Source organism: Podarcis raffonei, chromosome 5 (assembly GCF_027172205.1).
Source record: "Podarcis raffonei isolate rPodRaf1 chromosome 5, rPodRaf1.pri, whole genome shotgun sequence".
NCBI classification, from domain to species: domain Eukaryota; kingdom Metazoa; phylum Chordata; class Lepidosauria; order Squamata; family Lacertidae; genus Podarcis; species Podarcis raffonei.
In genome coordinates, this window is record NC_070606.1 from 82,443,855 (window position 1) to 82,457,624 (window position 13,770).

General features: G+C 37.5%; 1 protein-coding gene across 3 annotated transcripts in view; it reads left to right on the forward strand.

Annotated features, from left to right (window-relative positions):
- Window positions 1-13,403, forward strand: part of SMC4 (structural maintenance of chromosomes 4) — a 38,958-nt gene extending 25,555 nt beyond the window's left edge. For all 3 annotated transcript variants that reach the window (XM_053390407.1, XM_053390406.1, XM_053390405.1), the window contains exons 12-24: window positions 116-301; window positions 3,371-3,532; window positions 4,095-4,320; window positions 4,406-4,485; window positions 5,065-5,217; window positions 6,014-6,140; window positions 6,689-6,878; window positions 7,959-8,103; window positions 8,838-9,011; window positions 9,742-9,924; window positions 11,073-11,305; window positions 11,721-11,904; window positions 12,936-13,403. In XM_053390407.1, coding sequence (XP_053246382.1) covers window positions 116-301; window positions 3,371-3,532; window positions 4,095-4,320; window positions 4,406-4,485; window positions 5,065-5,217; window positions 6,014-6,140; window positions 6,689-6,878; window positions 7,959-8,103; window positions 8,838-9,011; window positions 9,742-9,924; window positions 11,073-11,305; window positions 11,721-11,904; window positions 12,936-13,112 — 2,220 coding nt within the window. In that variant the 3' untranslated portion in view covers window positions 13,113-13,403. The remainder of the gene's footprint in view (window positions 1-115; window positions 302-3,370; window positions 3,533-4,094; window positions 4,321-4,405; window positions 4,486-5,064; window positions 5,218-6,013; window positions 6,141-6,688; window positions 6,879-7,958; window positions 8,104-8,837; window positions 9,012-9,741; window positions 9,925-11,072; window positions 11,306-11,720; window positions 11,905-12,935) is intronic.
- The last annotated feature ends 367 nt before the right edge of the window (window positions 13,404-13,770 follow it).

Here is a 13,770-nt window from a genome sequence, read left to right on the forward strand (position 1 = left end):
TTAGTTCCTCTATAGTAGAGTTTGTTACTAGTGGAATACCATTTCTTTAGAAAATCTCAATTCTGTAATGAACTACTTCTGGAATTAAAAAATAATAATGCCTTTTTCGTTTAAGAAAGAGAATGATCTTAATAAACTTGTAAAAGATGAAGCAAACATCAAGAATTATGTTCAAGATCTGCGTCAGAAAGTAGAAGAAGCAAGAAGCTCATTGGCAATAAATAAAAGTCGAGGAAGAGTTCTTGAAGTTTTACTTCAACAGATGAAGTCTGGGAAAATCCCTGGAATTTATGGAAGACTAGTAAGTTCTTATTTTTCTTGCCATTTCTGTATTGTGCTTTTTCCCATTGCCAGTGAAAGGTTGTCAGATTGGGTAATGTCTCCACTTTGTGGTTGAAGGTAGGAATAGAACTAGAGGGAAGTAGGCAGCTCCCATAATTTAGTTTGCATTCTGCCTTGTTTGAAGAAGTCACATCATTCTCAAGCTCCCATTCTTCTCAGGCCAGATTTAGTTGTGCATTTTATTGTATTTCTCATTCACCTGTTGCAGCATATGCGTTGTTCGCAGACATCCCCTCTTCCCTTTAATACAGCTTAGCAATTTGTCTCCTTCAGGTGTTTTATTGCATGGTGTTCTTCTAATGGAATTGTATGGTGTTCTAATGGGATCAATTTCTGGATAGCAAAAGTTAGGGACATTCTCTTCCTTCAGGAAGATCTTTGTAAACACTCTCAAAAGACACATACGTAGCAACTATATCTTCTATCCCTTTTTAGTTGGCCTCATCTACAATTTCATATCTGTCGCTGAAACATTTCCTTCATAGAGCTATGCTGAAATGCAGAGCTGTACAGTGGTACCTTGGTTCTCAAACGCTGAAAACCCGGAAGTGTTCCAGTTTTCAAACGTTTTTCGGAAGCCAAACATCAGATGTGGCTGTCGGCTATTGTTTCCGGGGCGCCTGAAGCAATCAGAAGCTGCGCCTTGGTTTTCAAACATTTCAGAAGTCAAATGGACTTCCGGAATGGGTTAAGTTTGGTGCTTTTGTTTTTGCTATTTATTTTGTGTTTTTGTTTTTGAGGCTTTTTCGGTTAATTTGTTTTTGTGACTGTGTGGAAGCCAGTTCAGCTATTGACTGATTGATTGATTGTGTGACTGCGGAAATGGATAAAAGCCCCCCCCCCCAAACAATGACTATCGTCAGCGCAGGTAAGGGGAAAAAAGTAATTTTAATTTTTATCGTCTACAATACTGTCTTATTTATTTTATAGTACAGTACATTGATTATCGCTTTCATTTTATGGCTCAGTGGTCTTGTTAGATAGTAAAATTCATGTTAAATTGCTGTTTTAGAGATTGTTTTTAAAAGTCTGGAACAGATGAATTCGTTTTACATTGCTTTCTATGGTAAAGCGCACCTTGGTTTTGGAACAGACTTCCGGAATGGATTAATTTTGAGAACCAAGGTACCACTGTACAGGGTTTTCTCAGCTCTCCAGAGACCGCCTTTGAATCATTTATGACAGTGCCCCTAAGAGTGTTTAAAATCCATTTCCAAGTAGCTATCCCCTCTTCCTGCAGGGTATCTGAGCTGAATGCTTTCTCCAGTCTCCACTGTAAAACACTTGTGTGTTTTTCATAAGGATAGGGTAGTGTTGAGGGCAGACCCAGCTTTCATGCCCAGTCCTATCAAGGTTCCATAGACAACAATAATTGGTTGTCGCAACCAGCTGTCCAGATCCTTGCCACCCTTTGGAGCAGGCCTAGAACTCTTTAGCTGCCTGAAGGGCCATGAAGGTTTACATAAATAGGACCAACGTTTTCTGGCAGTTTATCATTCCACTCAGCTTCTCTTAGATCTATAGTTAGGGAAGTAGGTGTTTTTTCTCTTCAATCACCTAATATATTAATAATGTATGGCCTGTTTGAGCTTGGTGAATACGCAGACTTAATTATGGGAGGTACCTGCTTCCCCCAAGATCTGTTTCTGCTTTGGGCTACAAGGTTTACCCAACCTGATCTTGCACTGGCAATGTAAAGCTAACCTTCAGATAGATACACAGTGGTACTTCTTCTCTTCCTTTATCTGAGCAGGCTAACTTGGTTAGTGAGAATATTTAGCAGGGGAAGTTGTCGTACTTGGTAAACCCAAGAGGCTAAGGCAGCTTTTGAGAGGACTGCATGCACAATCATCTCTCCAAGACAAAAGTTGATTTCCAAATTAAAGAAAAGGTTACTCAGCCTCTCTGAGTCTTCAAGGAAACATGCAAAAATACTGGGCAGCAGCATTGTCCAGCATCTCTGGATGTAACCAAGCTACCTTTTTTCTGCATTCACCTACATTACAGTATTGGCCCGAATATAAGCCACACCTGCAAATAAGCTGCACCTTTAAAATGTTAGAGTGGGTTTTTCCTCTGGTGGCAGATGACAGAAACTATGACACCATAAGACCGGTGTAAAACCAAACAAATAAAGGTTTTATTACAAAACAACAAAGCTTGTGGGTGTTTTTCCTTGCAGGCAAAGTTCAAACTGCAACTTTTCCTCCTTTTGTAGTCATGACCAGCTGTACCCAATCTGCCCAAAGCTCACAGAAACAGTTTTTAAAGGTTCAAACATCTTTACTGTTTCTTTGCAGAATGACTCCCAACATAAAATTCATGGGGGGGGGGAGAAAAAAAGACAATACCTGACTATGGGTACCATTCCCTCACACTCCCGGGCTGCTTCCTGGGGGGCAGCCATGCCGCTTCCCCCCGAAAGCTCGGGGGAGGGTTGGAAGCGGCGGGAGGGCTGAGCGCTGTTGCCCCATGCTCCTGGGCTGCGTTGCTCTCTGGGTGGGGTGGGGGAGCTGTGCCGCTTTGCCAGTGGCGTAAGGTCGCAAATATAAGCTGCACATTTTTTCTCCAAATTCCAATTGTGAAAAGTTAAAGTGTGGCTTATATTCAGGCCAATACAGTAATATTTCATTGTCTCTTCTCCAGTCTGGATGCTGATTGCCAAAGTGCCCTGTGAACCTATTATGCATTCTGCCCAAGTATAGCTACTTTAAGAAGAGATTAGTAAGAACAGTATGCAAATGTGAGCAACTGCCTTTTGAGATACTACCCCATCGCATTTGTTCTGAGCCATCATTTCTTAGTTAACATCTTTTTCCCCATAGCTTTCAGGAGAGAGTTCTGCTTAAATTCTACCCTAAATCATGGGAGCAGTGTGAAAGGACATTAAAACGACGTGAGAAGTTCTTTTATGTTAAGGGATGAGATCCATTAAAACCAATGGGACTTACATGCAATTATGCTTAGGACTGGATGTCTGGTACTCATATTACTAACCTAAGTGCTTTCTTTCTTTTCTTGCTACTAGGGTGACTTGGGAGCCATAGATGAGAAGTATGATGTTGCAATTTCATCATCATGTGGAGCGTTAGATCACATTGTAGTCGACACCATGGATACCGCTCAAGAATGTGTTAAGTTTTTGAAGAAGGAAAACATTGGAGTGGCAACATTTATAGGGCTTGACAAGGTTTGTAATAACTTTTTTTTTAATAGATAACTTTTTAAGTTGAATAAGTCGAAGTTGCATATAGATATGTTTTTACATTACTATGTTCAGCTGGTTTTTACAGTGTCATTTTTTAGATTTTAAAATGGGTTATAATAGTAAAACTGTTTTATATATAATGGGTACAAGTACTGTAAGGTATATTTGTATAAATAGTATCTTATTACAGCCTGTTAAAATAGTCTTACTAGTGACAGCTCATGTTTGTAATAAACATCACAAAGTCTCAGTTTTTAATATAAGAATAAATACATACTAGGAGTTATATATCTGCATAACATAGATTTACGTAAGGGAAAAATGGTGCTTCAGGTTCAAACACGTATTAGAGAGTAAACCCTATGGAGTTCAGTGAGCTTTATTTGAATAAGCCTGTATATGATTGCACTGTTGTAATAAAGTATTTGAAAACAATTAAAATATGAACAAAGATCTATGAAAGTAAACTAAAGAGGTATATCAAGGACCTGTGCAGTTCTTGATGGTTAGTTTACTGGTTTTGTGGTGGTTTTAATCCTTCCAGATGACAGTATGGGAGAAAAGCATGGGAAAAATCCAGACTCCTGAAAACATTCCTCGTTTGTTTGATATGGTAAAAGTTAAAGATGAGAAGGTTCGCAGTGCTTTTTATTTTGCATTACGTGACACTTTGGTAGCTAATAACCTGGACCAGGCTACAAGGGTTGCTTTCCAGAAAAACAAGAGATGGAGAGTTGTAACTTTACAAGGACAAATCATAGAACAATCAGGTATTTAATTTTTTTTAAGTTGTGGTTAAAGTTTTATTTGAATGGGAAATAAAGAATTGCTAATTTGTTCTTGGTTCTTCCATAGGTACAATGACTGGTGGTGGAGGAAAAGTAATGAAGGGTAGAATGGGATCCTCTGTTGTAGTTGAAACATCAGAAGATGAGGTTAGTATGCTTTCTCTAACACCTTCTGGATTCCTAATTAGGAGTGGGAAGAATCTTTTACTGGTTACCTGCCAAGTGAAATCAGTGGGACAGAAAATACCCATCTAGTGCCAGGGTGGCTGTGGTCAGGGGCACAATCTGTGGATATGATGGGGAATGAAGGAACTTTTCCATCTGGCATATCGAACGTCGCTCATGGAATGCCCTATTTTGGCCCCTGCGACCTCGGACTGGTGTGCTTGCTTGGTAGCAGAGATGCACTTCTATAGTAACACCCCCAGCCAACCTTTAGCAGGGGCTATGTTGCTTCTGAAAGCTCTTTGCTTTTCTTATATTAAGTCTAGACATATAAACACTGAAATATATTTTGATGAATTGGGGGCTTTTTTAGTCAGGTATTGAGAACAGTTGGCTCTCCAGATGTTGAAACACAACCCTCTCATCATCCACGTCCATTCACTAGCTGAGGCTGTTGACAGCTGAAGTCCAATAAAATCTGGAGGGACATAGGTTCCCCATCCCTGGTTTATTTGCATGTTATATACATTACTTTTTTTACATTTTATAACTTGCCACTAGGTAAATAAAATGGAATCTCAGCTGCAAAAGGATCTCCAAAAAGCAACACAGTTTCAGGAACAAAAAGTGCAACTTGAAGAAGCAATATCAAAATTGCACCAGAGCATTAGAGAAATGAGGAACACGTTAGGAAAGTACAGTGCAAACATTCAGGTAATCATAAGTTCGGCTAACGATACCTTACTGCTTGTGCTCTGATGGTGTTTCCTGCTTGGCAGGGGGTTGGACTCAATGGCCCTTGTGGTCTCTTCCAACTCTATGATTCTCTTAGCTCTGGATACACCAGTCATGTCTTCTGATGGAGATTATCCTTTAAATATACTATTTTAAGTGAAGGATTTCAGGTATTTTAAAACTTGTTCAAAACACAGGCAATAGAAAAGTGGGCTGTTTAGCTTTGGCTGTTGATACTTGTTCCTGCATTGTATGGAAGAATGTTAAGAGCAGTTATTTTGAAAAGAGTGTTTGAGCCAGAGAGAATGTTTTAAAAAAAACCCCCACAGATTTTAGAAAAGGCAGGCCAGACAAACTAGTTTAAGATAGGGAAGAGAAATTGTCTCCAAAAAGAAAAGGCAAAAGGCAAGTTGTACACCCTATTAAAATGTTCTTTAAAACTTATAATGCACCTAATGTTTTCTGGTAAGCCTGTGGGCAGCAATTATCTTGGGGGTCTTTTGCCTATATTCTGAACCGGCACAGGCTCTCATCTAAGAGTTATTTGTTAAGGTCTGTCTCCCAAGTCCAAGGTTAGGATCTTTCTTGGAGTTAGTCCTTCAGTCTAAAACCCCCCCTGAAATAATTATGTTAGTTGGTGTGGGCTGTTTTAGCTATTTTTATGTATGCAAATATTTTATATATGTTTTTATTGTGTTGTAAATCACTGCTAGATGCCTCATAAGGAATAGTGTCACAAATGAAATTAATACTAATTAATAATTGTGTTCTTTAGAGTTTGTCAGAGCAAGAGGCTCACTTAAAAATCCAGATTAAAGAACTTGAAAGAAATGTAATTGCTGCAGCTCCAGACAAAATCAAGCAGAAAGAAATGGAGAGAAAATGTCATTGTTTCAAAGAAGGTATGTCAACATTGCAGTAAAATATAATTGAGGGTGAATCATAATTGATGTGTTTTAGGGGTCACCCACTTTTTTGGCCCATGGGCACATTTGTGGGGAGAGGGAACCTGTACACACAGATCCAGCTTTTAGTCTGCTCACTATATAAAACTTCACTTTTCTGAACCTACCTCTTTGTGCCCCTCACTCCTATCTGCTAGAAATCAAATAAGAGATTCAATAATTTGGAGTCTATTGTATTTCTATTCAGTAAAGCTATCCTTTCCGGTTAGTCAACAAGCCTGATGCTAGTAGTTATAGATAATTTTCCTTGTAAGAAAACTATTCAATCTACAAAGCAAATAATTTAACAAATGCTGTTTAGGAAATTACAATTGAAGTAATGCACTCATTGTATTATAGCTAAGTATACATTTATTTGCACAATAATAAATCTTGTCAACATATAAACATTTGAACACGTAGTTTGCTCATACCATACTGTTTATATATTTAGCACTAGAAATATTAATCAAGTTGTGGTTTTTTTGTCTTTTTTTGTCTTACAGATTATGACAGAGTTGCTGTAAAGGCTGGTAAATTGGAAACAGAAATAAAGAGATTGCATAATCTCATAATTGACATAAATAATAATAAGCTTAAAGGTCATCAAGACAATCTTGATAAGATAAACAAGGAAATAGATCAATGTTCTTCTGCTATTACTAAAGCTCAGGTGGCAATCAAGACAGCAGATAGGTATGGAAATGATTTTATATCCTTTGGAACCAACATAAAAAATAAACAGGACACTCATTTCATTATAGTGTTTAAAGAAAACAAGCAGCAAAATTATCAAGTAATGGATTTGCAACATAGTAGCTGATTCTTTTTAAAATAAAGGCTTCTATTCTTAAAATGTTAATTGTGTGCTAATAGATTCTGTGCTTGTGTTGTGTGTTATCATACACAGTGGTACCTCAGGTTACAGACTCCGCTAACCCAGAAATAGTACCTCGGGTTAAGAACTTTGCTTCAGGATGAGAACAGAAATTGTTCTCTGGTGGCAGCGGGAGGCCCCTATAGCTAAAGTGGTACCTCAGGTTAAGAACGGACCTCCAGAATGAATTAAATTCTTAATCTGAGGTACCACTATATTTAGCCACTGAAATAGTGTGTCAGGAAATCCATGGACAATGGGGTAGGAAATAAGTATCACAGGAAATGATAGAAAAGTAGGAAAACGTAGGTGAGTAGTCTCCAGAAATTGCATATAGTCAGAACTTTGGAACCAGCCCCACATGACCATCCCTACCTTTCTGAAGCAGGCACACTGAGCAGGCCTTGCACCCCACGCAAGGCAGCGAGCTTTTAAGTTCTCTGCCTTGCTTACCAGGCTTTGAGAAGCTTCTTCCCAGAGCCTGATAAGCAAGTCTGAGAGCTGTGAAGCTCTGCCATGAGAACCCTATGCAGAAAGAACTTTTAATTCTCCGCCTTCCATGTGTTCAGTTTGTGCAATTTCAGCTGACCAGCTGCCAAGCACGTAACGCTGCAATTGCACAAGTTAAATGCACAGAAGTTGCAAGTTAGTTATATTTCCAGTCCTTTCACTCTATAGAAATTTAAAATCTGTGGTGTGTATTTTTCATAATGAAAACAGATTTTTGAAATGGAAATGTTACATCCCTTTGAATAATTAAAGATGGCCATCATATCAAAGTCTTCTAATGTCAATATTTTGTTTTATATTCCATTTTTAAATTTGATTTATACTCAAGGTTTTAATGTCAGTAGAGTAGAGGCTTCTTACCTACTTTATTATTGTATTGTATTTGATAGAAACCTAAATAAATCAGAAGATGCTGTTCTCCACACTGAGAAGGAAATTGAAGAGAATAAAAAAGCCCTCCAAGACTTAACAGAACAGCTGAATACACTAGAAGAAAAAGCTGCTAAAGTTATGAATGACAGCAAAGAAGCTGAAGTATGTATGATGCTAACTTACATTCTTTAAATAGGGTGTGTTTTAAAAGATGCAGAACAGTGTATTAACACTAAAAATGTATGTGATGTACAAGTAGAGTTTTAATGCATGTGGTAATAAAATCCACTACAAGTCTTCAACACCAGCAAAAATTGTATTTAAGGGAAAATATGATTCAATTGCTCAATTTATTTATATCATTTTAAAGGTACGCTCATATTGCATAAAAATGAGACGCTGTTCACTCCAGAGAATTTACTATTAACACTTAAAAGCATTACTCTTCCTGTTCCAGGTAATAATTCTATATGCATCACTTCGGAGTAGAAAAACATGTGTTTGTAAGGGGTGTGTGTACAAAAAAAGCTGACTTTTCCCTCATTCTCCAGGCATTAGTGTACTACCAGTCCTTTGCAAAGCTCAGAGGTGGTGAGAAAAGCTGGTGTTCCACATGTCACTGAGTTGATGCTACTCAACACAAGGCTGCACAGAGAGGCCCCCTCCCTCCCTGCCCCTTTGTTAACACCTGCTGCCACTATGCTAAAACATTCCCTGCAGCATTTGACCTTCCAAACGGTTATGTTGGACAATTATTTTGATGTTGGATATTACCTGTGTTTTTTCACATTTCAAAGAGACATTAGCATCTAGAACAAATTGGAGCTCTAGAAATGTAAACCCTTTCCGGTAACTGAATAATAAAAAATAAACTTCCACCTATGATCTTTACTTAGGAGTCTTTGCCAGAGATTCAAGCGGAACACCACTCTATGCTTCAGAAAATTAAAGCTATCCAAGATGAAGAGCATTTGCTTCAAAAAGAGGCTCTTAATATTAGGCTTAAAATTGAACAGCTAGACAGTCATATTGCGGAGCATCAATCAAAGATTAAATATTGGCAAAAAGAGGTAAACACTTTATAATACCTTACTATTTTAAGAAATACTATAATATTATGTTTTGGGGGAAAACTTTTTTTTACTGCTTTTCCTAATCCTGAAATATAGCAGGAATGGGTTCTTTGTTTTTTTGTTTTTTATATTGCATGTTATCTATCATACAGCAAACTACCAAGATCCTGAAAAAACTATAAAAGTCACAGACTATGCCTCATTGGAGAGTATACTATTTTCATATCCCACCCAGTCTCTTTATTATCTAGAGCCACTTTGCTGTCTGCAAAGCATGAGCCTGGCTTACTTTTTTAAAGAAACAATTTAATTTCTGCAGTATCCTGTAAAATAGGGAGCACATGCCTTGCATTGCTACAATGTCTGTTTGATATAGTTAAAACTCCATACTATCCAATATTTTTTTTGTCTTGTTTTCTGACTTGAAATGGATCATTATTCTTATTTGGATCACACTCAGATAGTGCCTAAATCAAGTTTGTTAAATCATAAAGTTGTTTAGTTATTTCTTACCAATAGGCTGCTTTTTCATCAGAAGACCTTTAAAGTGACTACATATATAAATCTTAAAATATCAAATAAAAATGCACAATTTCTAGATGGGTGTGTGACTAAGAATGCAAACTTGTTCTATTAACATACAGTTAAGGTACAAGAAAGTTCCTTAAAGTGTAGCTGTAGAAATGTGAATATGACTTGTTCATTAATTACTTAAAATGTATTTTAGATATCAAAAATATCACTGCATTCTCTGGAAGATGAACAAGTAGAAGAACTTGCAGTGCTCAGCCAGGAAGAACTTGAGGCTATAAGAAACCCGGATATTGTAACCAATCAGATAGCTCTTTTAGAAGCACAATGTCATGAAATGAAACCAAACTTGGGTGCCATTGCTGAATATAACAAAAAGGTAATCATACTTTTTAAAACCAGTATCTTGAATTCGTACAAGCAGTTACAGATCTGTGGCAAAACTGTTACCTGAAATGCTTGTTCGACTAGTATTTCTTGTTTGTCATTGAGAGAACCTCTCCTTATAAAGAGCTAAGTGGCATTACTTCCTGAGGAAATTATAAAGTTTATAGATTCCTTACAAGTGCTCACTTCAGCTTGCATGATTTAGCAGGAAGAGATTGGATGAATCCCATACCAGAAATATTTCCAAAGGAAATTGTGGGCTTGTTATGTGAATGCATACCTACGATCTCCAAGAGAGTGCATTGTGTTTGCCATAGGCAAACTTGGCCCTCCAGATGTTTTTTTTGGCCTACAACTCCCATGATTCCTAGCTAACAGGACCAGTGGTCAGGGATGATGGGAATTGTAGTCCCAAAACATCTGGAGGGCTCAGTTTGCCTACGCCTGGTATAGCCCAACTTCTAGATACCTTCTCAGAAAGTCTCTTCTTCCTCACTTTTTGTATGGAGCATTAATTGATGGAAGGGGAATGCTAGGACAGCCTTCTTATGTCCTTCCTTTGCACAGGTGCCAAACATACAAGCAAGTTACTTCATAATCAATGTTCGAAACTCCCATTGTTCTAGACACATTTGTGACAGGGAATTTCATTAGCATGAGCAGTTTCTGAGTTCTGGGTGCATTATTGCGCCTGAGATTTCAGATTAAAACTGCAGAGTGGAAGGAAAGGAGGACCTTTTTCTGCCTTCCCACTTCCAGCTACAATCTGAAGACTGGACCCTCTGAAGAGACCCTGTTAAGAATATTAGGGGGTGGGGTGGGGTGGGCTAAAGAAGGACTAGACCATGTGAAAAATGAACTTAATATTTTAACCTCAGTTCATTTTCAGCTTTGTATTCTTGTTCTTGAAAAAGTGAGCCTAGACCTTTCGTTATTGCACCCATAACCCATGTTTAAGGTGTCATTTAGCTCCTAGCTTTCATATCTCAGTTTCTAACACTGTTCACAATGGCAACAGAAACTTAGAATTTCTTTTGTATATTAAAATTCTGGATAAATAGAATTTTGTACTTAAATCTATCTGATCCTTAACAGAAACACTTAGGAGTCATATCGAATATGCACATTTTCAATTTTTAGGAGGAACTGTACTTGAAACGTGTGGCAGAGTTGGATGAAATAACCAATATGAGAGACAAATTTAGGGAAGCTGAAGAAGATCTTAGAAAACAAAGGCTTCATGAATTTATGGCAGGATTTAATGTAATAACAAATAAACTAAAGGAAAACTACCAAATGCTTACATTGGGAGGAGATGCTGAACTGGAGCTTGTAGATAGTCTGGATCCTTTCTCTGAAGGAATCATGTTCAGGTAGGTATTTTCTGTAAATATCTTGAAGGTATTTTGATGGTCCTTTTACCACTTATATGTGGTATATTTATGCTCATTAAATTTTGACTGCAGAATTAACCAAACTTGGCTGACTCACATGCAATGCTAAATTAAAGTTTAGTAGCATAAGAAAGATTGTAGCCCCCCCACTGGTCTACATAGTTGTTAAGATTGTGAACTAAGATAAAATTCACTAAACTTGTTTTTTGTATATAAAGCAGATCCTAATTTGAAATACTGAAGTGGCATAATAGTGCTCTACCAAACAGCACTGTTGTAAAATTACTGAGATAATGTATATAGCATATACTTCTAACCTGCTTAGCACTGCTTAAAAGCTTGGTTGTGGAGATTGTAAATTGTAAACTCATAAATATATTCCTCTTTCTTTCAGTGTTCGTCCACCAAAGAAAAGCTGGAAGAAGATTTTCAACTTGTCAGGTGGCGAGAAGACACTTAGCTCGCTCGCTTTGGTGTTTGCTTTACATCATTACAAACCAACTCCTCTTTACTTCATGGATGAAATTGATGCAGCCCTTGATTTTAAAAACGTATCCATCGTAGCATTTTACATATACGTAAGTAGTACAGAAGCCAATATCCAAGTTTTACATTTTTAGTAGTATCAAATTAATGCTAGTTTTGTGTAAAATAATTAGAAAAGGTCTTGGGTATGTCTGCTTCTGGTGCATGTCAATGAAGAGCAGTGTTTCTCTGACTGAAGTGAAGTTACCCAAAAGGAAAGGGTTAAGTCCCAGTACTGTCCACAAAAATAAGGAAAATGTCATTAAGTCTTTGAATTTACATCTTAGTTGCTTGGAGCCTTCCCCAGTTTGCGCTTGCCTTTACTCCAGAACAGCTTTTTTCACAAGCTCACAAACAGGTAAACCTGTTGACGACTGTTAACAACTGCAATTGGTCTTTGAGATCTTATATAGAATGTCCTGGGAGACTGAAGTGTTCTCCTACTGGACATAAATCTGACATCAGGAATCACAAGAGAGAGAAACCAGTAGGAGAACACTTCAGTCTCCCAGGACATTCTATACAAGATCTCAAAGTAGCTGTCATATTACAAAAGAATTTCAGAAATAGACTGGAAAGAGAAGTTGTTGAATTACAACTTATTACCAAACTTAAAACCATGGAGAGACCTGGTCTGAATAGAGACATTGGATTCTTATCTCATTGTACATGATAAAGCTATTTTTGGCCATCTCATCCCTTGCTTTTTCCTCTAAGACCAATTGCAGTAATTAACAGTCGTCAACAGGTTTACAACACCTATCAGCCAATCACCCATCCCCACCACCCTTCTGAGTAATACCCCTCTCCACCTTCTCACTATATATAAAGGTCTGGTGACTTCTGTCTCAGTGTATCTGAAGTATGCATACACACGAAAGCTCATACCAAGAACAACCTTAGTTGGTCTCTAAGGTGCTACAATTACTTATTTTTTATATATATATTTCTAATGGAAGAGATTGAACTAGTCTTGGTGGTTGTTAATTACTAGCACTACTGCTTGAAAAAAACTGGGAAACTATTGTGGTTTTTTTGCCAGGCTCATTACAAATCCTAATTGAAAATATGTTTCAATTTCTAGGAACAAACAAAAAATGCACAATTCATCATCATCTCTCTGAGAAACAACATGTTTGAAATTGCGGATAGACTAATTGGGATTTACAAGACTTACAATACCACAAAAAGTGTTGCAACAAATCCCAAAGTGATTGCGTTGAAAGGACTTGCTGAACTTGGTTCTGTAGGGTGCTCCTGAATACAGAAATGATGTCTATTTAACCAGTAGACTTTTCTAATGAACATTTCCTAATACACATTTTTCCCCAGTTTGTGTTTTTAAATGTGTTAGCAACTTTTTCAAAGCTACTAGCATGTTGAAAGAAAGAAAAAGAAAAAAGGAAGTTCTAAACTGCAGCTAGATGTGCATTGCTCTGTGGTGCTTAGCAATCACCATTCCATGCCAGTACACTTTATTTTTGAGGTAAAGCCTATAATTGTTTTTAAAGCATTTAATGTTTTTATTTGTTAAAATAAAATCATAAATTGACTGAGGTGTGATTTCCTTGTATTCCTGCATATATACCAACTTCTAAAGAAAACTGAAATGCGTGGAAACTATAGGTTCATATTAAATATGCATACAGTTGCAGAAGCCCTCATCTCCTTACCATTGTAAGGTTGCCATGTTGTGAAGTTGCTTGTATTCTCCAGCGTTTCTTGTGCTGCGGCAGTCTGCTTCTGGAGAAAGGTTGGCCTTGGTTGATAGGAGGGCTTCCAGCAACACTCTAGGTGTATTTCTCAAATTGAAAGTTAAAATGCTGTTTAAATTTTACTTCAGCTTATTTCTCTTATGGGACAGAGGCAACATTTCAAGCCTCATTTTTGTTGTAAGACAGAAAGAGCATCCCTGAGGA